The 27,450-nt window shown below is 34.2% G+C and overlaps 1 protein-coding gene across 1 annotated transcript; it reads right to left on the reverse strand.

Annotated features, from left to right (window-relative positions):
• Nucleotides 1–19,158: 19,158 nt before the first annotated feature.
• LOC147482176 (cytokinin riboside 5'-monophosphate phosphoribohydrolase LOG1) lies at nt 19,159–23,062 on the reverse strand. Its single transcript, XM_086578403.1, has 7 exons — nt 22,751–23,062; nt 22,559–22,656; nt 22,430–22,460; nt 21,518–21,617; nt 20,202–20,272; nt 19,853–19,996; nt 19,159–19,575 (listed from the first exon to the last, which is right to left on the reverse strand). The coding sequence occupies exons 1-7, from the start codon at nt 22,862–22,864 to the stop codon at nt 19,483–19,485; spliced, it is 651 nt and encodes a 216-aa protein (XP_086434529.1). The 5' UTR covers nt 22,865–23,062; the 3' UTR covers nt 19,159–19,482.
• Between the last annotated feature and the right edge of the window lie 4,388 nt (nt 23,063–27,450).

Genomic DNA, 27,450 nt, shown 5'->3' on the forward strand with positions numbered 1-27,450 from the left:
TCCTCTGATCCTAGTTAAAATGGAATTAATATAAAACTAATGATAGTTGAAGTGGAAATAGGAAAATCTTTTCTTATATAGTTTAAGCAATTTGAGTTCAGTGAGGTCTTTACTTCATGTCTACATGATAGTTGCAGGTACGCATTTTATTAGTTCAATTGCATTGTCATGAGCTATTGATTAAACTATCTATTTAAGCTACTTGGGTTGCCTCCCATAAGCACTACGTTTAACGTCGACAACCGACACAAAGGGGGAAAAACTTAAGATTACCCCCCCCCCCCCAACTAAATTAGGTAATTAATTTTCTAAATTTGTGGGTCTTTTATAGTCAAATTCCCTAGACTTAAAACTTGTTTGTAATCCAATTTTTGCTCTTTTTATCTTCCTCTTCCATGCGTGATCCTATAAATTTTAGTAGAGGGCGAGCCATCCTAATTAAATTTTTTATAAATTTACAATTAAAGCTACTGTAACATAAAGATGCTCGAATGTCTTCTATTTTTGCATGAGGTTGACCAGTGTCTAGCAATGTATTGATATGGTGTATAACACTATCCTTGTTATAATTCGTGCCTAATTGTGATACACATGATAAAAACGGATCTTTGTAGTGAGTGTTCCTAAAACTTTTATTAGCTATTGTGTGTATTGCACATAGATCATCTATCTTTTCCGTATCATCGTCAGGGTTTCTAAATAATGTAAAAATGTTTACATCTACTCTCATATTCCCAAAAGTTATGGACATGTTCCCATTTTTACAATTAATTAAAGCTTCTGCTGTAGCTAAGAATGGTCTACCCAAGATGATAGGAATTTGGTTTCCATTTGTAGGTAAAGTGTCAAGAACTATAAAATCAACGGGGTAATAAAAATCAGAGACCTTGATAATCACATCCTCTATTCTCGTGGAATCTTAATAAATCTATCAGCTAACTGTAGTCTAACATTTGTTGGTTTCAAGTCTCTTAACCACAGTTGTTTATAAACTGAGTATGGTAATAAATTCACAGTAGCACCTAAATCCAATAATGCTTGATCAATGTAGTCCTCTCCTATTCTACATGTAAATGTAGGACTACCGGGTCCTTATGTTTGACTACGGCTTGGTTCTGTAGAAAGGATGAACAACTTTGTGCAAGGAAAGCGTCCTTTGGGATATTTGTTTTCTTCTTTACTAGGTCTTTTATGAATTTGGCATACGAAGGCATTTGTTTAATTACGCTTAGAAAAGGAATATTGATATGTATATTTTTAAAAATATTAATGATCTCATTATATTATATTTCCTTTTTGTTATCTTTTAACCTAGAGGGAAATGGTGCGGATGGAATTTTTTCGGTTACCTACTCTTTGGTTTTCTCAGTTTCAACTGGCTTTTCCTTATCTTTTGTTATAACAACTTCATCAGAATCAGGTATGTCAACTTTCTTATCTACTTTCTTTCCTGACCTAAGGGTAGATATCGAGTTAACTCCTTCTGTGGGTGTGGATGAAGGGGTGGTTTCAACTTGATAAACATTTCTACCTTTTAGGTTTTGTTCAGGTTGGCTTGGTAAGGTTCCTTTGGGTAAGTCTACTAGACTAGCTAGTATCTGATTGAATTGTTGGCTCATATGTTGAGTTATTTGTTAAGCCATAACATCGAATTTTTGGTCAATTCTTTTGAATTCACTCTCGGTTTTGGTGGCTAAAGCTTCCATGGTTTCATCTGTGGTGTTGGGTTGGGTTTGGTAATTAGTCATAGGATCTATGGATAATTCTCTGTTTATGTTGTTCATGTTTGGTTATTGTTGTTATTGTTGTTGTTGTTGTTGTTGTTGTGGGTAATACTGTGGAGAAGGTACTACTGTGCCTTTATTAATGTATTCTTGCCTATTGTTCTCTTGATAACCCTGAAAACCATATTGGTTTTGCTGTAGAGACATATTTTGTCTCTATTGATAATTATTTAGTGGATCCTGGTTATAGTTGTTACTAAAGTTATGGGCAACAAATATTGGACAAACTAGTGTATCATGATCTGTGGCGAAACAACTTTCACAAAATTGATTGACACTCATTGCTTGTTTAGGTTGATTATTCATTGGAGGGGTTGAAGTAAATGAATCAAATTTCTTGTTTAAGTTTTCAATTCTTATGGTTAAACTAACTAGTGTGGTTTTTAATTCTTGATCACTATCGTTTCTAACATCATACATACCTGGTTTTTTAAAACTCATCCCCCATCGACACGTGCCATGTCCTTAGGGTCACTATTTGCCCAATCCTTAGAACTCTTAGAAAAGTTTTGCAAGAAAGTGTAGGCTTCATCAGGAGTAAGACTCAGTAAGACCCGTAAATCTTCCTCCATTTATTGGTTAAATTAACTGACAGTTCATAGGTGAAAGACCTTTTAAAAAGTAATGTACTATATTAAGTTTGTCAAAACCATGATGTGGACAACGAACAAGTAAATCATTAAATCTATCCCATGTTGTATGAAACTATTCATTAGGTTTTCCTTTGAAGGTTGAAATAGCCAATTGCATGGCTTCAGTTTTACGTAAAGGGTAATATTGTTTCATAAAATTTTGTGATAGTTGCTCCTAAGTAGTTATAGAATTAGAGGGCAGAGATCTATACCAATATAGTGCGGCATCTTCAAAAGTCAAGGGGAACAACCTTAATCTAGTTTCTTCAGGGGAAAGATGAGGTGCTTTAAAAGTACTTAATATTCTCAAGAATTTACTTAGATGTTCTTCATTTGTTTTTCCATAGTATTTTGGCAGCATATTAAGAATGGTGGGCTTAATCTCATAGTTATGTTCATTGTCGGGCATCACTATGCAGTTCGGTGGTTGAACCGAGATAAGTTGAAATAAGGTGCTAAGAGTTTTTTTATCAGCCATTACAGCTAATGTAGATGGTGTAGGTGGTGTAACTAAGTCTACTAGTGGTGTGTGTGTCTCAGATTCAGAATCAGATCCTGAGTTCGATGGTGTAGTCTCCTCCAAAACCAGAATTGGAAGATTGTTACAAGAATTTGCTCTTCTGATTAAACGTTTATGAGGTAAATCATGAAACCAAGTTTTCAAGCACTAGACAATTAAGCTATATAAACTAATCTAATATGCACTTAATTAACTAAATTATATTATCAAACTATATTAGACTGACTATTAATGCTAATTATAAAATCGCTAACAGAAGATTCACGGTGGAAGAGAAGTACTTACTGTGATAGCAAACAAAACAAGTCCAAATTTTTTGAAACTTTTATAACAGCTATCTGATATGTCCAGGAAGTAGCCTGTAAAATTTCAGAGTAATCAAAGCTTGCAAAGTCCCTCTTCTCTACTGTTTAATCCTGCAAAGTCCAGTGAAGAAGTTTTCTGCACACACTTTAAAAAATTGATTGATTAAATAAGTAAAACAGCACTAAATATCACGAAATATGTACTGGAGTCTCCTGACGTGTCAGGGATGATCCTGTGAAATTTTTGGATTATTTGGAGTTTTACAGATCCTTCTTCTCGACTGTTCTTCCAGAGACCTTGGTCCTGAAAAACTGCAGCAACACAATGAAAACAAGCAGCTAGTTAAGTTGTCAAAACAGGTCAAACAATAGCCAAATTTTTACTGGAATCTCCTGACGAGTCGAGGTTCCTCCTGTGAAAAATTTAGAATTTTTGATAATGTTCAAATAACTCTGCTCGACAGTTTTTACAGATGCTTGCGTCTTGAAAACTGAAAATGGGGTACTGCAAAGACGATGTTAGTTACCCAGATAAGACAAATACGAAAAATTCAAAAACTTTCTAGTAAATTACCGAATCATTACAGATCAACTCTGTAAAATTTCAAAATTTTTTAGAATATATAAATATGTTTTTTGTACCGTTCTTTTCTGTCAAACAAACACCAAACTTTATGAAAATACTTTTTACTATGCAAATCTAATTTAATTATGATAAATTAATCTAATTATGCTGAATATGCAATTTATACTATATGAATTCTTAAATTAATGTAATCTAAATTAAATATTCTATTACCTAATCAATTTAGACCGGGCAGCGGCGCCATTGAAAAAGTACGAAACACGTAATTATTTATGTTGTTTGTGTTACGCATCTTTTACAAATCTTACTTAGCCTATTAAATATTGATTAATATAGTGGGTAGCAAGGTATCAATCCTACTCTAAATAATTAGTTTATGATAATAAAAAATTCATAATCTAAATTATTTTAATGGATGCAAGTAAAAAATGTGGCTAAGTAATAATGAATATATGGTTGATTTGATTTGAGATTTAAACTATGCATAAACTAAATTAAATTAAATATATAATTATGAATAAAGAGAGAGAGTATCTTAGGGAGAGATGAATCCACCAAAATCATAGAATTAGTTTAATAATTAATCAATCATGCTTAATATAAATCACCAATAGAAACTCATTATACCTACAAATCTTATGCTCATAACCATGATAATAAATTTGGGTTTCAACGTGCTTTCTATTTTACCACCAAGTACTTCTTCAATCTCCAATGATATCTTCTATCTAACCAAATTGTGCTTTAAGTGACATTCAATATACAACTCTAGGTGTCATGACAAATCTACATGTGGCATTAACCATACAACTAATTGAGGTGCCATAAAGAATCCAATCATCACACTAGAACACTAAAAACTATAATAAAAGAATCTAGGGTTTGTGGTATTTGTCTTTACACAATCATGAATTACCCTAAGACCTCCTAACCTCACAAGGAGCGTTAGATTAATGAATGAATAAAAAGAAACTCAATGGGGGATTTAACTTAAAATATGATAGAAGAAGAACTAAACTAACACATAAGAAAAATGTTTCATCTCCCCTCTCAAGAGAAGGGAGATTAGCTCCTCATACTATGCTATGAACACAATATGAAAATGAATAATCTTTATTGATGGTAATGATGAAAAAGGTCTGAACTTTCTTCTCTCTTAATTCTAGATCTAAGATCCAAAAACTAACTTTCCCCTAGATAATGTAAACTGAGGTTTTGTGCTTATATATTGTCTTACATGTTCGTTTGGATAGAGATTCGAATCCAATGTTTATTTTGTGTCAAACTCTTTGGAATATTTCTAGAAGCAATCCTAAAAATGTTAGATTTGGTTGGACAAAAGTTGGACGTGGCCCATTTTGCCCTGCATGCTATTTCCCAAGCTGTAACTTCTAACAGCTTTCAGTTTCCTAATTCTTGTAAAACTCCGAATTCTTTTCCATGTTGATCTCCTCTTCCTATAAAGTCAAAATTAAGGCTTTGAGATCATATTTAAAACTCTTCTAACTCAATTATTATCCTCTTTTAGAGTCCCATTAGGCATGACACTTATGGAGACAAATATGACATTTTTGCCCTAGGCCTTCAGTTGTAATTCCCAGTGACTCCTTTTTTACTTGTTTGACTTCTTTTCCCTCCATATTTCACATTTAGGTTCTTTGACCTGCAAAAACTCAAATTGCATCATATTAGAATATTTAAATATAAAATAGAGACTAACATACACATAATTGGAGATATAAATCATTACTTTTGAGCACTTATAACAACCCCAACTAGCATTTTGCTAGTCTCTTAGCAAATATGTGTTATACTAAAGAAGTGTTCAAAGCTAACAATACTAATTAAATAATAAACTAACACACTTTCGCAGGCATCGCGGTTGCATTTACCATATGCAACAAGGCCTTAAACCTTTAAGTTATCCTTAAAGGACGAGTTATATATAGCCTCGTGAGGGTTTTCAGTTGATATACCCACAAATCCATTTTACATATGAACTATGGTGAAATCTAGAGAAAACATTTTTTTTAGTTAAAATGTCTACATCAAAAAGCTACTACTTATCACACCCATGATCATAAAACATTAGGCTAGGGTTCTATTAATAAAGATAGAAAAGACTGACTAATCATCCTAATTAGAGCTTATTCATTTTTAACTATTTTGATTCATTTCTCTTTTCCAAGCATTTATCACTTGTAGCCACAGATTCACCACAGGAATCAAGGCATCTAACAAGTCAGACGATATAGTTGTTGCATCACCACTCATGACATCTAACAAGTGCTTAGCACATATATATATATATATATATATATATAAGTGGAAATTTTTATTAATAATGATAATGAGTTTTACAAATAATTAAGACAAACCGCAAGTCCTTTCTGAATGGCAAATTCTATCCTTCTAAATACAAACTCGTTAGAACCAGCTATCATTACGTTACTGTCCATAACTTTCTGTAACCTCTTACGGAGCTCAATGGACTATTGTGCCAAGAAACCGAAAGTGTTAAAACTGAACAAAATGAAACAATGTTGGTTAGCTTTACAAGCATATTCATGTTTCTGAATCTTTCCTATCGCTGCTCTATTAGTTGTTTCTCTCACCTCAAAAACTCTATTTCCAAGCCCTACCAATAAAGATGCTCTAGTTACATCAACACATGCATGCTTCCCTTCAGACCAACTGTAGATCAATACATCTGCAGGCTAAAACGTCGATCTACCCTCATTTGGATCAGTGAGAAAATTGACAGGAGCCTCCTTCTTTATTTGTACCATATCCATCCAAAATGCATCACATACAATGTTTCTAGCATGATCATGTCGATATTTTAAACCTGAAAAATGTCTACAATGTACTGTATGTTCCCCGAAAGCATCTAATTTACTCTTTTTACAAACAATGCATAGACCACCATCAGAGTACAAAGGAATCATGAGACAATACTGGAGAATAGAACGATACTCCACCAGTGACATACGCTATCTAAGTCTCTCCATCGGAATAGCAAGTAGAAAATGTTTTGCGTGTTCTAACTGCAAGCATCCAATGACCGCTTTTTGATGAGCAGATAACTCAAACTTGATTATACCTCAAATGTGCATTTTATTACCTTTACAATGCTTCAAATATGTCATTCTTATGCTTAATAAACAAATAACTCATAGCTTTTGCTGTCTTTTGCAGGTTACAAGCTTTTTCAAACTACTTACCGTAAAAGATGCACTTTAGCGCCAAAAGAAGCTCTATTAACGCTGCTTAGGAAGACTCGAGCTTATATAAGAAAGTGCGGAAAAGTCAAAGTCAACGATAAGCGGTCAAGGACCCAAACCTAAAAGACTAAAGCTTATGGTCTTGTCTCAAAAGTAGCCTTGCTTAAAACTTGTTCAAGAAGATTCCAAAAGTAACAGCAAAAAGCATAAAATATAAAGGAAAAAGACAAACTCCTTAGGTATCTTGTATCTAAGAAAAAACATAAAACAAACTCATGAGGTGGCTTGAATCTAAGGGAGAAGGGCAAATATATAACTTGTAAAAGGTGTAGTATATAAACCAAAAAGTGAGAGGAGAGAGAGCACCTAGAATTAATCTATGGTCATGTAAGAGTAGTGTAGAATTTTAATTCAAGTCCTTTATTTTTTCAAGTCTTTTATTTGCTTTATTTCCCTTTTGTTAGTATCAAGTTCTTCAATCTAAATTGTTATTCAAAGCTTTTCAATCTTGTTTCTCATTCTCTACAACTTCTTCTTCATTTCATGTTTTCAATTTTGTTTTCATTTACATGTTTTCAAATCCAAATATTAAGTAAAGTAGAGTGACACTACAAACTAAGAAACCACCTTCCCCTCTTCATAAAAAACTCTCCATTCTCAAAACACAACTCTCCATGGTGAACCTCTACTTCCCACTCAAAACTAAGACGTCAAAATGCCCTCTCAAGACTAACAACAATCTTAATGTAGAACGCTTCCACCAAAACTTTTTATGGTTTTGAGGGTACGGTAGCATTCATAGCCAAAGAATTAAAGTCAAAATCGGGTAGATAGAGACTCCATGCACTACTAGTAACATCAAGAAGCTCATCAAGAATCTGTTTTTTTTTCCTGGTAATGCAGACTTCATTAACATTCAAAGAAAACTGGGTTACATGTCAGGAAAATTGGTGGAGGTTCTACACCAGTAAATCTCAATGCCCACTTGGTAATTGAGTGAGCCTCCACATTTAAAGTTCTACTTAACCATAAGCAGGTTATAGGAAAATTAAAAGAAACTAACAACTAATTAATGTTCCTGAGTATGGACTTAGAAGTCTATTTAATAGACTTAGATTCCATTTGGTTTGACATAGAATTCAAGAATACTCTATGTAAAGGAGTAAAACTTTACATATAAACTTAGGTTGTGATAATGAGAAAGTGGTTGCACTCTTCCTTTGGAGAAGAGTTGCCTATCTATCGAGTCTTTTTGCCAGACTCGAATCAAGCCCATCATAGTTCCTACTTCCCTTTTATAGTTGTAGGATTGTCTCTTCATTTTTTGTATAAAGTCGTTACAAAGTAATGACATATTGAACTCTTGCTCCCCTTTCCTTTAATGATTGTCGTACGTTAAGCTTGGCCTTTGACCTGTCTTTCAGTTGAGATTGGTTGGTTCCTTGTGCCATTAATGAGCATTTAATTATGGTCGAACTGGTGTAGATATTCATAGGTCTGTGAATATGTCTTGATATGTTTAGGTCGTGTGTTTGATATATCCTTCTTGGAGTAGCTCTAGATTGTATACTAGACTTTTGATTAATATGATATTGGACACGTGGTCTGTAGTGATTGGTTGAGAGCGTAGGGTACTAACATTCTATTATCACCAAAAAAAGTAGCAGCTTTATGGGAGACTTGATAAGCTAGTTTGCAAGCTAACTCAGCTGGCAGGAATTCTGCTTGCTGCATAGTGAGAGCTGCTTTGAGCTTTGAACTTTGAATATGTTGCATGAATAATAAGCCCCTCTTGATTTTTGCATATTACTCCAGCTGAAGACCCTATTTTCTCAGACTTGTTAATTTGAATATCCATTTCATTCCTTCTTAAACCATCACCTAAGCTCCACAACACCTAATAAAGATCTTTAGCTTAATTGGGAATATGTTGGTGTGATAGTAAGTGGTAGTTGTGTTTGATCTACCTCGGCTCCTTCGGATTGTCATTGAGATTGTGAGGAAGATTGTGCCTACTGCACAATCGTACTCAACGAAAAGAGATTAGTTAGAACTACATTTTTTGCCACTTATTTTAATTTCTCATATTTGCTTGAGGACAAGCAAAATGCTATTTGGGGGTGGTTTGTTAAGCGCCCAAAACTATAGTTTAAACCCCTTCATAATATTCAATTTAGACCAATTATATTTATAATAATGAGAGTTTATTACTGTTTACTTGATTTTGTGTATTTCAGGTCTTGGAGCTGAATATGTGTATAAAGATGTCACTTCTTTTACATGGAAAAAGAGCTAAGATGATTGCTAAAGAAGTTCTATGGTTAAGCCCAAGTTTCAAGGAGAAAAAGCCTAGTCAAAGATGGAAAGTCAAAGTCAACTTGGGTAGAAAAACAACAAAAAGTCAACGGAACTTCAACATGCCATATCTTTGGACTCAAAACTCAGAATTAGGCCCATTATATATCAAAACGATTGGGTTGGAAATAACTTTCTAATGGTCTATGCCGCAACCCAATCAGAGTAGTAAAGTGGACAAAAATGGTAGAGCAGTAAATTCCAGCACTTTGGACCCTTTTAGATTTAAGTATTTGGGTTTGATATAGTGGCCCAAAATACAGCTTCCAAGCCCATGCACGAAATTGTAAACTAAACCTCTATTATAAACAGGATTAGGGCAAAACAATAAATCTTTTTCTTCTTCCCCCAATTAGTTTAGTATAATTTAGGGTTCTTATTGTAGCCTCCAACCTCCATTAAATACATTCAAGTTCTTATTTTAATTAAATTTTATTATTATTATTATGTCTTCCTAATTTCATTCTTTTGTTCATTTCCTTTCATTCTTTTGTTCATGATAGTCCAATGAATCAAAGCTAAACTCCCATTAGAGGGAGTTTGAATGAAACTTTGAGATGACTTGATTTGTTAGTGTAGAATGGTTGTTTAGAACTTTAAGTTTAGGTTTTTCTTAACTTAGAGATAAGGAGAGTTTAATTTAAACTAGAGAATTATGAGTTTTTCCACGAGAATGGAAAACAAATTTTCTCTCCTGTTAATTAGTTTATGACTAGATGAGATAGTATAAAGTAATTATGGATCATTAAAAGTTTAGGATTTATATTTGAACCTTGTGTGTGAATATAAATACTAGGGTTTCTCAACAATCTATTCTAACATATCAAAGAATCGAAGAGTGGATTTTAAACTCTTTCTATACCTTCTCTATTCATCAATTCATATTTAATTGCTCTAGTTAATTTAGTATAAGTTGAAATCAAATATCATCATATTATTAGTTAAACTCTCAATTATTACTCTCAACATTGTTTTCTTGCGTTTCATTAATTGAGTTCATATGCATCTAGTTGATTAGGTGTGGACAAAATCCTTGCTCTTTGTATTGCATGATATGTTTAGAGAGTAAGAAGAATTGATTTAAACGTAAGAATGGTAGGATTACGTATTAGCGTTCTCTTTTACATTGATATTAAGTATTCTACTGTTTTTGTGTTTATCACTTATTTTTCTCTCTTTCTCTTACCAATCTCCTCACCACCAATTGTTCATCATTCGATAGTCGGTGCTTGCATGCATGTGTGGATATTTTAGAAGCAAGAGGAACCTATTCTAAGTTTTTGAGTGCCATTAAAACATTGAGAGTATCTGATTTTGATATTCTCACCTTGTTCGTGCCCGATGACGATGTGAATATAGTGCATACCGAGCAAGTCCTCTCGTTGATTTTCGTTCCCCAAGTTATACTATTTGAGAATCTTATCAATTATCATGAAAGGGGTTCGATAATCACCTTTGATCCTTACCATGATATTATTGTTGTCGCCCCATCTCCGTATTTTTTCATCATACACCACTTCGGTGTGGTCCGACAAATTGTAGAGTGGAATTTGTTTAATAGTTATAATATGGTAATTCACTGGATTTCAAATCATATACTGCCAAACTCCCTCCACCTCTACCAAAACCTATCTTCCCCACCTAAAAATAACACCTTATCTTCCCCACTTCCTAAACAAACCTTCTCCTCCCAACCTCACAATGAACTCAATGTTCAAACTTTTATCCTAATTGTTTCAATTAGTTTTTTTTAGTTATACTCTTTCTTTTAGGTATTATCCAATTTGTTCAACGTCACTATGAACCTTGTATTAGCAAACACCAACCTTTTATTTTTTTTTGAAAAAAATGAACTTTTAAACCGCGGATAGCAAAGGCAAATACATAGTTAAGATGCTATTGCCATTTGCTTTGCTATTGACAAGTGTGTCCAGAGCTTTTTTGTTGAATGTTATTATTCGTGGTTGTTTGAGAGATTTTTAGGCCGCTTCAGCAACTATTTCTTCAAGAGATTGAGCAGCAAGCTAAAGACATATTTGGAACTAAATTCTCATTGCAGTGGTAATCTCATGCTTGTTTTCCAACTACCATGAGATTAAGGGGAGTGTTTGAATATAAAATACAATATATGCATAATATCATTTGGATTGGAATAGTCTAGATTTAGATTAGTATGGTAAGATAATATTTCTTGATCTAGGTTAATATGTATGAAAAGATTTTATCTCTAGGATTTGTTCATATTCTTTTGCCATACCTTTCCATCTTGATGTATTAATCAATACATCTATTTAAGCATTTTCTTTCTCAATGCAAACAATTTAATTATCAACAAATATTTCTATTATTTCTCATGTTGTTGCGGGTGCTTGTTTGAGGATGATGCTTGCGGCTGGAGCTTGGAGATAGGTATATTATAAGGAGTATGTCGTATCGACATATTTCATTGGGGTTAGCATTGTAATTGTAAGCCTGAAATATACATAAGATGCATACACTAACTTCCTAGATGTTATAAAATTAAAGTTTTTGTGCCTTATATATTGGCTTACACGTTCTTTCTGTATAGAGATGCGAATCATACGTTTGTTTGGTATCAAACTCTCTGGAATCTTTCTAGAAGCAATCCTAGAAAAGTTGGATTCGGTTGCACAAAAGTCATACATGGTCCACTTTTCCTTGCAGGCTATTTACTAAGCTGCAGCTTCTGACAGCTTTCAATTTCCTAATTCTTGTGAAACTCTAAATTCTAGCTTTTCCATGTTGATTTTCTCTTCCCATGAATTCAGAATTAAGTCTATGAGATTAGATCTCTTCTAATTCAATTATTATTCTCTTTTAGAGTCTCATTAGGCTTGGCACGTTTGGAGACAAATATGACGTTTTTGCCTTAGGCCTTTAGATGTAATTCCCAATAACTCCTTTTTGACTAGTTTGACTTCTTTCCCTCCATATTTCACATTTAGCTTCTTTGACCTGTAAAAATTCAAATTGCATCATATTAGAATATTTAAATATAAAATGGAGACTAACATACACATAATTAAGGATATAAATCATTACTTTTAAGAACTTATCAGTATTCATCTACAACAAGCTCCCATACATTAAGTGATCCCAATAAAACCTTCATTTGAATACATCAATTATCATAGTTATATTTGGTTAGTTTAGGAACTGGTGGTTGATGTAAACTTGAAGAAGCCATAGTGAGGGTCTAGATATTGTGGATGTAATACCAAATTTGTGGGAGAATTGTTTATCTAGCTAATAGGTAATGTATGGGGACTAAAGTAAGTGGTTTAAGTGAGGGACAAGATATGTAAGTATATATAACTATTTCTTCTTAATAAAAGATAGAGCTAAGTGCATGTACTTATAGTTACTAATAGACAGTTTTACACACTTAACATCAATGACATCCACTAACTACCCACACTAATGACACTTTCTGGAGATTACACATGCAATCTGGACACTCTTAGACTTACAACAATCTAGAACATAATTACCATTCCTAATTTGACTTAATAGTAGACTACTGATTTTGACTCTATCAAGTTTACCATATTCCAACAGTGTGGTTTTCATTGCTAAATAGCATTCTCCAGAAAATAAATCTTGGACAGAAGAATGCTAGTTTGAATTGTTTTTTTTTGCGGGAAGAATCTTCATTCCTATCAATCAATTATAAACCTGATTGGAATCACCAAGAGCTAGTAGTAGACCCGTTTAAACTTCCATCTCTATTTCTCTCTAGAGTTTTAGTTACCTAAATCAACTTTATCATTGCAACAAACTGGTTAGATTAAATAGATATCATCTAGCTAAAGGGTAGTTTTTCACCAAATAAAAGATTACATAGTCTGATATTTACATCAAAGATGAAGATAGACATAGTGCTAAGCATTTTGAATCACTACTAATAAACCTGAAATACATAGAGCTTGGGTTTTCTAATGATAGTGGGAATGGAGGATATGTGGTTCCAACCATAGTTTCTCTCTCTTTTCTAGTAAAGTCTCATTCTTTTCACAAGCATATGTAGCAAAATGTATATCATCCTTTTACTAATAATAGGGTTGTTTTTATATTAGCTTCCTCCAAGTGGCCTTTGCTCTAAAATGCACCTCATCTTTTTGAAAGGATGTAGTTACTCGTGACAGCTTTAGAATCTCCTTAAACCTAGGTTGATGACCAGCCTATCACCATAGGTGAAGATATTCCCTGCACGATAACTAGAGCTGATCTCTCTGCGTTGTAGTTTGTAGTGCATCTTTAATAGTATTTATTCTCAAACCTCCAATGTGGACTCCCAGTAGTTTGCCAATTTTATATATTAATAGAATTGACCCTTCATATAAATTCTAGTTTATGGAGAAATTAACAATTTAATATGGTATCAGAGATTAGGTTTTGATATTTAGGTTAACTATTTTTCCGGCGGGTGGCCACTGCAATGCCGCCCGCTGGATTAGTTTTTCACTTTTCCACTACATAATTTCTTCTTCCAGTTTTTATTTCCTTCAATCATAAATATAATCTGTTGTAGTACCCCCTCTGCTTTTATTGTTGGGCTCGTCTTGCTTATCTATGTATCTTCTTTGTTCAAGTTTTACCATTGTTCAATATGCTCTACTTGTTAAAGCTACCTCTAGTTGAGGAACTTTTTGTTTTTGGTGTTGTCTCTTGTTGAGCCGCCCTTTTGTTGCCATAGTTAAGATGCTATTGGCATTTGCTTTGCTGCGATAAGTGTGTCCGGAGTCTTTTTGTTGAATGCTATTGTTCGTGGTTGTTTGGGAGATTTTTAGGCCGTTTCAACAACTATTTCTTAAAGAGATCAAGCAGCAAGCTAAAGACATATTTGGAACTAAATTCTCATTGTGGTGGTAATCTCATGCTTGTCTTCCAACTACCATGAGATTAAAGGGGAGTGTTTGAATATAAAATGCAATATATTCATAATATCACTTGGATTGCAATAGTCTAGATTTAGATTAGTATGGTAAGATAATATTTCTTGATCTAGGTTAATATGGATGGCAAGATTTTATCTCTAGGATTTAATCTTTTGCTATACCTTTCCATCTTGATGTATTCAATACATCTATTTAAGCATTTGCTTTCTCAATGTAAACAATTTACTTATCAACAAACATTTCTATTATTTCTCATGTTGTTGCAGGTGCTTGTTTGAGGCTGATGCTTGCAGATGGAGCTTGGAGATAGATATATTATCTATATATATATCTATCTATCATATCTTTATTTGTTTTAAGGAGAGTACGTTGTATCGACATACTTCGTTGGGGTTAGTTTTGTAATTGCAAGCCTGAAATATACATAGTCTATATATTTCAGCTTGAGGGGGAGTGTTGAGATATAACTTATGTTAGTGTGTTGGATTAGTCCCATATAGGTTAAAAGAGAAGTCTTTAAGTGTTCCTCTCCTTTTATATGTAGAGAGTCTTTTGTATTATCGATCACAATTAATAATATATCAATTAGACTTTTATATGGTATCGGAGTCTCTGGTTTCTAAGATGTCTCGGGCTCAACTTTTGCCAAGTGAAGATGTCCAGTCCTTCTACCTATGTATTTTCAGTATGTTCTGCTAAGGGGGAGTGTTGACATATATATATCAATAGAATTGACCATTCACATAAGTTTGAATTTGTGGAGAAATTGACAATTTAACAGTAGCATCGTCCCAATTAGTCAGTCATGGATTGCCTTTAGAGGCTCCATCCTTGTTCAACTTGACATACCCTGTAGGAGGCAATAACGAGTAGCATTCTATGCTTTTTTTTCCCTAGGAGGGGGTGCTGCTTCAAGCTTGAGGTTGAGCATTAGTTCCAAATCTTCAAGACTAGTGTGCAGTTCCTGTTGTGATGCTTATAGCTAGCTGCCATTATTAATGCTTGCTGATCATTGTAGGTTTTGCCGTAAGCTCTTGCTTGGTGGTATACTACTTTTGTTTTTAGATATTGAAATAGCTTATATAATATATATTGAAATTGAAACGGCATATAATAGAGAGGTATAATAGATATTGGAACAACTTTCATTTTATGAAGTGAAGTACTAGGATGCTTCAGTATTTCATCGGTTATGCCGAAGACACCGTTGCACCTTACTTCCCAAACAAAACCATTATCTTACTCCAATTTGTGTTTGCAAGCCAGCAAGAGATGAGAATTTGTTCCCTAGCTTATTCCTCATCAGTTAGGCAAATGCTTAGTAATATCTAGACATCTACCTCCGGATGTGGCTATGCTAGCGAAAATTTGAATAAAGTTAATACAAGGGTGAACTAGCCCCCCACTAGATGAGCCAATTAGGATCCCCCCACTAGATGGGAAATTAGGGTCTCCCCCCTAAACACATGGTCAACTTGGTTTGACCGTTAACTTTCAAGTCAAATAACTGAAAATGACATAAATGCCCCCACCTAATTAAAATTGAATATTTTCTTTTTGAAAACAATGAGGGCATTTGTGTAATTTTCAATTGTTTGACTTGAAAGTTAACGGTCAAACTAAGTTGACGGTGTGTTTAGGGAGAGACCCTAATTTCCCATCTAGTGGGGAAATCCTAATTGGCTCATCTAGTGGGGGTAATACTAGTTAACCCTTAATACAATGGTAATGTACACATCGTATGCTCTTTCTCATGCAAATATGCAACGGCATTGATGGTGCTGGAGTCGAGAAAATCCTTGACCTAGTATCCATCACTCTCAACAAGAACCCTGACGCTCTGGTGGACAACTTAACTGTGCCTCCTCTTCCATATTTTTCGTTGTTTAATTGTGTTCACAGTGGAATCCTTTTGAATCAGAAAGTAGCAAGAGCGCGCTAGTCCCGGGGGGGGGTTGGTGTTGGAACTCCTGAGAACAAGAGGATTTATTGAGATGGAACTCAGAGTCTCAGAGCAACTGCAGACTACATCCATGAGCCTGTGCAGATTACACTTGTAGTGAAACTACTTGTTCAAGGTTCAAAGCTCCAAGCATTTATAAAATTTGTAGAATCTTCGGACTTATGCTTACCTAATCATGTTGCGACTCTCCAAAGGAATACTGAAACATTAAGCACCCGTTCCCTTGGACTATAGTTATTTTTTCTTTGGTTTTGGTAGCTTATGTCAGTCATTTTGTTATTTTATCACATCTGAGTTTGTAATTACATGAATAGATGAATACACATCATACATCCTGAGAAATAGAAGTGCTGCGAAAAGTTGTGGGATCATCTAGAAGCTGAAGCCTGTGGAAAAAAGCCTAGTTGGGATCATAGTTGTTCTTGCTTATAGGGTTTATTAACGAGATGAGGAAATGTTAAAAAATTTGTGATTTGTGTTTAGCTAATGGATCGCTTCTTGATCAAGCATGTTAATTCCTGGGATAAAAGGCAAAATTACACTATGTATAAGCCATTCCGTGTTGCATGCACTACACAATTTGGTTCTTTTTCTGAGGAAATTTCAGTATATATATGCAAAATTTCACAATGTATAATCCATGGTATCTTGGATAGTATATATGAATTTTGGTTCTCGGAAAAAAATTCATAACTTCATTTGGACACCATTTCGATCTTGATACGGTCAGTCTCATGAAACATATACCATGACGCATTGAAGGTAGCTGTGAGTTTAGAGGATGTACGTTTGCTGGTACAGACTCCTGGGGCAACGCCTAAAGCTCAAATAGGCAGAGGCAACGGAAAGATTATTCGAAATATCGTAAGGATGAAATTTTGTTCCATAAGTTCTGAAGGATCACGATGCTTCTTTTTTGGTAGAAAAGTTAATTCTTGGCAACATTAGCAAAAAAATAACACGCTAATAATGCCGCGAGGCAGAGCAATAGGCACAGTATTCTACAATATTTTTGCATTCTGTATGACGATATTCTTTTAGTATTTCGGGATGTTGCTAATTTGGTATGTGCCCAGGTTTCAACTTTCAACAGATTATTTTGATATTTTCAAGTCAGCTTTGAGAATGAAATGTTTATCTTGAAATAATATTATGCAGAACGCGGAATCAAGGTCAGTGTCTAGTTTCAGGGCAGGTCACAACAACTCTATATCATCATAATTAGTAGCAGATCTATTTAAGTAGCTGTGGTGAGATATAATAATAATGTCTGAAACTTGATCTGCGGATTTAAAACAAAAGATTTGGACTTTCGTTAATCACACATTGAATCAGGAATTGACAAGTAGTACTAAACATTTTGTATCTCCTTTACTCCATTAAAACTGCACATCACTTACCCATCTCAAGGACAGATGATGGGAAACATGGTTCAGGCCCAGGTGTCTCTTACTAGCAGGATGTTATAGTCGGTCAATTGAGTGTCATTAACAGTTAGGCAAGTGCCACCAGAGTACTTGGTACTTGCTCTAATAAATTTAACAGTTTTGCGCTTTGAACTACACATAACTAATAAGAGCCAAAAAGAATCGCATAGCTGAATGGGGGAGGAACCACATGTTGTAAATGCATGTTTTCTGATTGGGAAGAATAAAGGTCCCTCTCACGTGGACAAGTAGGACAATGGCACGTTGAGAAGGTACATTTCAATGAGAACAAACACCATGTCAAAATGCTAGCAGGTACTTTGCTTACTGCCAAAGGTTAGAAGTTCTGAGCAATGATGAGAATACAGTGAAGAGCAAGCAAGATAAACATAGTGAGCTGTAATGCCCCATTTTTGTTGTGTCCGAATGAACCTGACGAGCCCAGTACGGTCAATGGATTTTGGTTCTCGCTAAGGATCAAAAGAACAAATGAATTTCACTATCAAGAATGAATCATCATCATTTGATCCGAAGTTTATTTATTTTAACACGCCATGACCACAGCTTCTAACTAAGATAAATCTGGATTAAAGATGAAATTGTATGTATTCAGTGTACGCACCAAAATTGGTAAATTGTATAAGATAAGATTGATCACAAAATTTTGATTGCTTCACTCTCAAGATACGTCAATAAGGGCTCGAATTCAGTAGCAATTGAACAATACCTTAATGGTCGCGTTTTTTTTTTTTTTTTTTTTTTTTAATTTCTGCGATGGCTCCTCATGCAAATTAACACGACGAGATTAAGAGTGGCTAATTCGACTGCATGATGAATGATGTTTTATTGTGTAGATGGGATGTTCGTGGAGAAACTGAGAAAGAGAAGATAAAGGAGTTCATGTACAGACCAGACACAGTGGTGGGTAAGGAATAAATGAGATAGGAAGGTATGATCCCACCATGCTTTGTTACTGGTACAGACAATGGTGGCACACCCATTGAGTGACCGTACATGAAATCCATGGACTCCCCAGACAACTTTGGTTTGATCCAGACGCTCTTGATCAGACTATGTTTTGAGCTGAATCAACATTACAAAACATAATGGTCCAAGCAGATAATAATGGTTTCTGGTTTCAGTTCTGAAGTTCTGAGTAGGAACGCAGTAGTCAGGGACGCCTCTACAATTTTGTAATTAACATCAGGATCTAAGGATGCTTAGTCACAGGCTCACAGCAATCAATATTAGTAAATTGAAAGACACATTAAGAAGCTTAGGAATTGGTATCTATAAAAGTATAAGGAAAATACAAATGTAAGCTTAGAGATAGGATTGAAAACTCCAAAAGTATCCCCATAGGTTCCACAAGAAAAACATTCCATGCTGCGCCTTAGAGGCTGAGACTAAGTCATCCTAGTTATGTATTTAATAACTAAGAAATTAACAGTTAAATTGAAATTTATAGTTAGACAAAGATTCATGAACATAAGCTCTCATGATACAGAGAATGGAGATGATCAACCTAAACTTCCGAAGTACATTGCATTTTCGGTGCAACACTATGTCAAGTACACTGAAATACAAATTAAAGATAACTGAATCATCAATAGAGGAGAATTTGAATCTTCAAATATTGAGGTCATTCATTGAATTTACAAAAAGAATCCCCTCAATGTGGAAATTTCAGTCGTTCAAATTTGGCCATCCCAATTTCCAAAATGCCAATCATCTCCAGTCTTTCACTGCACACATCTATTCTCCTACTCATCTAGAGATATCACATACCGGAGTGTAGCCTAGCTGTTCCACCTCCCAGTTCAACTTCGAAGCAACTCCTTCATGGCGAGGAAAATATTCCTATAAGAAAAAAATAAAAATCAATAAATCAAGTGTAAGTTCACGTTAACAGTTTGAAATACAGTTCATGTGTTAACGCGAATGCACTAATCTTTTGACATTTGACATGTATTATTTTGCATACTAATTTGTTTATATACTTGTCCTCTGCATGAATGTATGAATGATTTATGGGCGCACATTTTCGAATTTTGAAGCATGAAATCCCATGGATATGAAACAGAATAGCAAACATAGCTGCAAGAAATAAATAAAACTATTTGTTACTTGAAATTACCTCCAGTTTTTTCACCAACTCCTTCGCTGTCGGAGCAGATACAATGATATGGCGTGCGCTTGGGCTGATGAAGCCTTCCTCTACAGCTTTATCAATGAAAGATAGCAAGGAGTTGTAGTATCCATCAACATTCAATAGTCCCACCTATGAAATACAGATCCAAATCTAAGCATTTAGAATAATCTAAATTGGCTTCTTACAAGACCGATTTCGTGTCATTCAAATTTTTGGATATGCATGTGCAAACACATCTACGAAGTTAACTTACCACCAGGTTTCCATCAAGGTGCTCTAAAAACATTTAGCAACATCTATGGTTAAAACGTCATGGCAAAAGAATGAGCATTACCGGTTTATCATGTATGCCTAGTTGAGCCCAGGTTATTGCTTCAAGTAGCTCTTCAAGAGTTCCATAACCACCTGTAAAAGTTACTGATCATTACTATGCTGATAATATATTAAATAGTTGAAGAACATAGTACTAAGAAAAAGATCAATCAGATATAAAAGCAAATTGGATAACTATGACTTAATTACTACTGTTTCCAAGTCATAAGTGATTGTATCAACTCTCTTCTTTTTCTTTTCCCATCTGTTTTTTAAACAGAATCGATAACTATCAGTCTTGAGGAAATTGACAGATTTTCCATAGCAAGAATCATATTAGTTTTCACCAAAGAGTTTATTAAGCTTTGTTCAGTTATCTTAATGCAGCTTGTAGTTGGGAAATGCAATAATTTCAAATCTCATGTAGGATAAACTGACTAGTAGGATATAATAAAAAATTTCTAGTTTCACATACTATTTACAAAAATTAATTGTCACTTTTTTTTTTTTTTTGTTTGTTTTCCTTTTAAATCAGCTTCCTGTTTTCATTATAGTATGCTATAAAAGAGCTTCCATTGTGGAACAAGATACAAAAGGAATGTAAAATGAATAGTTTCCCCTGCAAGCTTTCTCTCTACCTAGAGAGTACAGACAGAGTCAAAAGACTCAGAATTAAAAATTGTAAGGTTACATATAATGAGAGTGGACATTATCTTCCTGTCAGTAGCAGGTGATAGTTGGCAAGCTTCTTTGGTGAAATTCTTAATGGTTGCATCTTTTCTTGATTTGGCAAAATGAAGGCTGAATAGTACAGTAAAAATTGCAGGCTATGGCACTATTCCATCCAAAAAGGAAAGCACAGCAACCATAGAACTAAAGAAGTAGGGTTTCTTAGACCTGATTTTCAGTGTCAGATATTGATGGATCAGGCATTTAGGGTTCGAAGGGTTGCTCTCTAATCATGAGTCTTTGGGGGGCAGATAGACCAAGTTCAAACACTTGCAAATAATATATTTAGTCACAGACCAGTTGCTTTCTATGTATAGTACCAAAGGGTCAAATACAAAAGACAAATAGCAACCACACCAACAAAAAAGGAAAATATCATTTATTTTGCAACTGAAAACGTTGTTATATGTTTGAGGTGGAAAGTAAAGCTGCCTGGGTAACTAAATAGAGAAAACTTTGTGGGGGCATTTTGGTAATCAAACCTAAGTCTCACTTAATCTTTCACAAACTTAGAAAATCCATATATTTGTGCTAGTCATTATCATTCTTGATTAGCTCTGGAATTTTCAGTAGAAGTTTTAGCTGATAAGTCAGCAGGTTATCACTAACCAGGTAAGGCAATAAAGGCATCTGACTGCCTAGCCATCTCAGCTTTCCTTTGGTGCATATCTGCTACTGCCTTCACTTCCCCCACAGTTTCACCAGTTAGCTGCAGAAGTGTGCCAAGCAAAAAGAAATCATTTTCACTAATATACATACACAAACAATAGAAAATAGAAAAAATAAATAAGACAGTGAGTGAGAGTGAGAGTCCAAAGTGTTCCAAGAAACTTTTAATGGGGTTGTGTGAAGAGAAGCAATAATGAGTGTTGCAGTGTGTGGTGGTGGGCTTATTGCACTAGCACTTCCTCGGCGATTAATTAGCACAAAATAAAGGAGGGCACTACGAGTTATGGATAAGGACAAGTGTCTACTAATGACAAAGACATTGGGATGGCATTGCAAAACATTTTTGCCCATACAAATCACTTGAGCTCCAAAATACTTTTTGTGAATGTTCTTGGCCAAAGCCAACCCCCATGAATCTTTAGCAAAAGAAATACATAGCTAGATAATGCCATAAAGTAACAACATTTTAGAGAGGAAAAAAGAAGGATAAGTGTGAAGAACAAAAAAGTAAAGGAGATGAAAAAGACACCAACAAAAAGTGATCAAGAAGATGGGGGCATTTTTGTTATGAAAAACAAGCATTAAGACTTAGACTGTTGGAATGAAAAAATATGAAAGCAAACAGAAAAATCCATCATCCCAAATAGGATAAGCCCATAATGTTTAAATATATGAAAACTTACAAATTTTAAGAATCACCAAAACCCCCTTTTTGTTATCTTATACATGACTCCAAAGATGAGTAGAAACAAGTAATGGAAACCCATGGTTCCAGAAGAAAACACAAAATGCTTTTTTATTCTTGTTTCATGAGAAAAGCTTATGGACTTTTTGAGTGAAGAACAAACATACCTCTCGAGGCATGAGCGTCTTGGGAATAACTCTGCAGAGATAGAGAGACAATAACATGACAAAATAATCAGTTGAACTTGAAATGATGAACAGCTACTATTTCAGAGTTGGGAGAGAAAGAAAACTGACCCAAGGACATGGCGACCACCATCATGAACAGCTTGTGATACCAGTCCCATTAAACCAATACTTCCTCCTCCATAAACAAGATCAATGTTCCTTGTCACCTACATCAAACATTAATCACTGTGAAAATGCACAAACAAAGAATGACTTGGCCTAGATTCTAAGTTGCCAAACTGAGCTTTTTTTTAAAAATACCAGCTCTTTTCCAAGCTCAACAGCAGCATCTTGATAACTACTCTTCTTTCCTTGACTACTCCCACAGAAAACACAAATCCTTTTGAACTTTGACACTTTCATCTCCTTATCCATCTCTCTTAAGAAAAAAGAAGTATACTACTACAATGGGGTGGTGCTTTAGTGCTAAAAAGAACAACTCTTTTTTGGTTTTGGTTTTCTCTACTCTGTTTTTGCTCTGTTTCTAGTTTCTACTACTCACTCTCTCTTAAGTGTTGTTGTGACAGACGAGCAGAAACAAAATATATCCAGTAATCCTTTGAGGACTTGACTACTTTTTAGTGCGCATTCTAATGCGTATATATAAACAGAATGGCACGTGCCTTCAACTAGCACGCCTACTCAAATCTCACTTACAAAAATTAGAAAAAACCAAAAGAGTTGAATTTTCAATTTATTATTATTATTTTTTTTAATAGGAATGAGTTTTGATTATTTGCCATCATGGGGCTGGGACAGTGTACCTTAATTTGTCTACTAATGAAAATTATATTTGATGATTATATGTGATTAGTTTAGAATTAAGTATTTCAGACATGATATGTCTTGGTTTCTACTTGTAGTTCTTTGATTGGGTGTCTCAAATTTTATCCTAATTCAAAGTACATGCTTTGCCAAAAAGAGTTCTAATCTTTTGGTCAAATGAAGATTATTGTGTTAATTAGGTTATACAAACTTTCTGCCTAACAAATTACTGTTTTAGTGACTTTCATATTCTCACCACACTTTATGACTTCCATTTTTAACATACATTTCAATCAAGTGTAAATGTGTAAATGTAACATACACTATTTTATTATACTTGAACTTGAACCAGTTTAGAAGCAAAGATGCGTGCTAGCTGGGAGAGCATACATTTGTTGTTTAATGTTCAAAAGCTCTTAATTCATGAACAAGAAATGCAAAACGATTTGTTTTTTTAGTTTCAAATTAGAGACAAACTTACAATGCACAGTCATAAGCATCAATGCGATTTAGAAATAGTTGTTATTTATGTTTTGGATAAACAAAAGGAAAAGAAGAAAAGAGAGAAAAAAAAAAAAACAAATGGTACTATCAAGACTCAAGAGACATGGAAGGAGTAAATGTACTTCGAATGGGCATCAAGGAATTTGATTATTGTACAGGTACTCATTGTCCTTCATTTCTCAAGGAAAATTTAGAACGAACTAAATAACACAAGATCCTAAATTCCTAATGAGGATAGTCCTTTTTGTTACAACTTACAAGGCTTTAGGTTTCATACTTCACCAAGTGAATTAAAAGAACTGACTCGGGTGCAGACTTATTGTTTACTTATTCAAAGATAGGTATTCACCATGAGCCCATGCTAACACAGCTATTGTAGCATTGGTGTGGATTCACACGATCCTATAGCATTGCTGATTGAATAAGCATACTTGGATTCAACCCTTAACTCCTTGTACCCACATTCACCCTCCTTCACTCGACATACTTGTTATAAGCATAGGAAACATTTTATTTTTATATGACACGCTCCCCCATTCCCTATATTCCCATCCTTGCCGGACCAAGCATGCTGTTCATTCTCAACCACCATCCCATTCTTCTCTACTAATTGCTCTGCCTCTTCACTTCCCGTCACATACAATACAATCTTCTCCTTATACCCCACAATATTTTTTAATTGTGATATTGAAACACCCCTTTTCTACATAATTAAGTATTAGAAATATGGCTTACTAAGGTTTGTTTATTTATTTGTTCATTTATTTTATTTTAATCTCCATTGCCTGGATGGCTGGAACTAAACCATGCTCATAAACTAATGTTTATAACTCAATCCCAAAAAACACTTTCTTTCTGAGTCTTCTGCATTGTCTGTCTCTAGTTTCCTTCCCATTTATAGTTGTTGAGAGTAATCACTATTTCTTAATTTGTGGTTTAAGAGGAATACTAAATTATTATATGTTGCATGCTTGAATTCATGGGTGAGTGTGTTTTGTATGGTTTTATGTGTACACTCGAAGTCTTGTAGCATTGTACTTGTGAAATAGAAAATTCAAAAGCAGTCCTACAGGCTACAGTCCTATTTATCTATCTAAGCTACTTGTTTAGTGCATATTTCGTATAGATCTTGACCTTTATGAGTACCTTTCTAACTGAGTTTACATTTCATTAGTTTATATTGAATATATCATGCTTAATAATAAACTGCACATAACGAAACTCACGTGCTGCTATGAGAAATAATATTGGCATCAACTAAAGCTACATATAAGGACAACTTCACAATTTCATAGTACTTAAATTTTAAAAAGAAACACGTATATTTCTGGTTTTTTATATCTTTAGATGAAAGGAAACATTGACCACTATATTCTTCAATTAAATGGTCTACATTTGGTAGAGAAATCAGAATTCTCTCTTTCAACTATGAAGAATATGTGATTGCACGTATTCACCAGATAAATCCCTTAAGAGGAGAGTTGCCTTAGCGCCTGAGGAAGCTTTCATCTACTCAGGCAAGGCTAGCCGGTTGTCAAAGTGGGAGATTCCCCATCAGACATATTGTAGAATTGAGCTTTGAAAGGTTTTGAAGTATGCAAATGATTGGTCGACAGACAAGAGGTCTACCAAGTAGGATTGTTGTCTGCATCCATAATGATGCATCTTCAAAACAAGGCTCAAAATATCGCCGATATATCTAATATAGCGCCAATATATATCGTTTTTTTGTACACCGATATAGATATATTTGATATATCTCAACCGAATATTGAATCTTTTTTTTTCCCAATATATATCGTAATTTCCAATATAACGATATATATCGACCGATATATACGATATAAATTATTGATTTTGACCGATATATTGACGATATTTCCGATATAATTGCTGATATTTATGATATAATCGATGATATTTCCGATATATCGACATACAAAACAAAATTTTGACTAGTCAACAAAAAAAATCGGTATATTTGATATTTCCGATATATATCGGTTTTTGAGTACATCAAAATATTCACTAAATTCGATATTTTGGGCCTTCAAAACACACACAATTTTGACCCCATTTTGTAATTTTTTTTTTCCTGAATCTTGTAAACACCTATTTTAATGAAATCATAGCTTACCTAGCAAAAAAAAAAAGATTGCACGTATTCACTAGATAAATCCGCAAGGTGAAACCTATTTTACGTCATTGTTCGTGATTCCGAATGAAATTTCGGAATTCCGCCCAATATTTTGGTTTTTTAAAAAATCGGAATTCCGAATATAGAGTTGAAATATTGATTATTTTGAAATCAATTGAAATTCTAAATATGATAGGGGTCGAAATTTGATGAATTTTGGTTTTTGGATTTTTCGGAATTCCAAAAATTCCAAAATCCCGAACTATGTTTTACGTACACTAAAATTATTTTCCTACACAGACGATTCCAAATAATACAACACGACACACCCTTAATGGACACTAGGGACCAAGGCCCAAAATTTCGATATCGGTTAATATATCGGTGTACCCAAAAACCGAGATATATCGGATATATCGGTTTTTTTTGGTGACCAGTCCAAACTATTTAAAATATCGGAAATATCGAATATATCGGACATATAATATCGGAAATATATTGGAAATATCGGATTTATATTTAAAAATGGTCAAAAAGTCAACTGATATATATCGATTATATCGGAAATATCGATTATATCGGCGATATAAAGTTTCATATCGGAAATTCCGATATATCTCGGAAAAAAGGGGTTCAATATTCGGTGGATATATGTCGGAAATATCGATATCGGTGTACCAATTTACCGAGATATATTGGCGAGTTATCGGATATCTCGGCGATATTTTGGGCCATGCTAGGGACAACGTGGCAATGACGTGTATTTTTTTTTTTCAAAATTTAGCGTTAATTCTAATCAGATTTTTCCATTCATGGCTTCATCAGTTAATTACTTAGAAATGTATTAGGCCTAAATTGACAAACACCATATTCTCTTCGTATAACCATAAAACAGGGAAAGAACTTGATTGGGATTCATAGTGTTCAAAACTTCAAAAAAAGTTACGTTTTCTAAAAGATGAAGTTTATTGGATAACACATTCGATGGGATAATATTATTCTCTCTAATAAGTAAAACTTACTTGATTTTAGTTGAGAAATTAAATACATCCTTAAAACACAAAAATGCATGCAAGACTAATGCAACAAAGTGGTGACACCAAAATTAAACAAATTGTTACCAGAACTTTACAACATTGATTGAGTAGTGCATATATATGGTTGGTCTGTTTCTATCTTTTTGGTCTGCTTCTATCTTTTGGCTGCAGTTTTGTCTCTGCAAGTTTCCAATCCAAAGGTAGGGGGTGATACTTTTAGTCCTACCAACACCCGACCTCAATCTTTAATACCTCCCCTTCCCAATGCACTTCAAGTTTTTGAGGACCCATAACTTGCTGGATTCTCAATATCAACCATTAATGGAATTATATTTAAAGGAAAGATAACCTCAAGAAATTATTCTAATGAATATTCCATAACTTCAATATTGTGTTTAGATGCCTTACTTTACTCCAAACTAAAAGATTTGACCAATAATCATTAATAATAAAGAAGCCATATACATAGATTCATTGTCACTAAATTCGGCGTTTTTTGCCTTTAAAACACGAGATAT

This window comes from Coptis chinensis, chromosome 8 (assembly GCF_015680905.1).
Source record: "Coptis chinensis isolate HL-2020 chromosome 8, ASM1568090v1, whole genome shotgun sequence".
Classification (NCBI taxonomy): Eukaryota; Viridiplantae; Streptophyta; class Magnoliopsida; order Ranunculales; family Ranunculaceae; genus Coptis; species Coptis chinensis.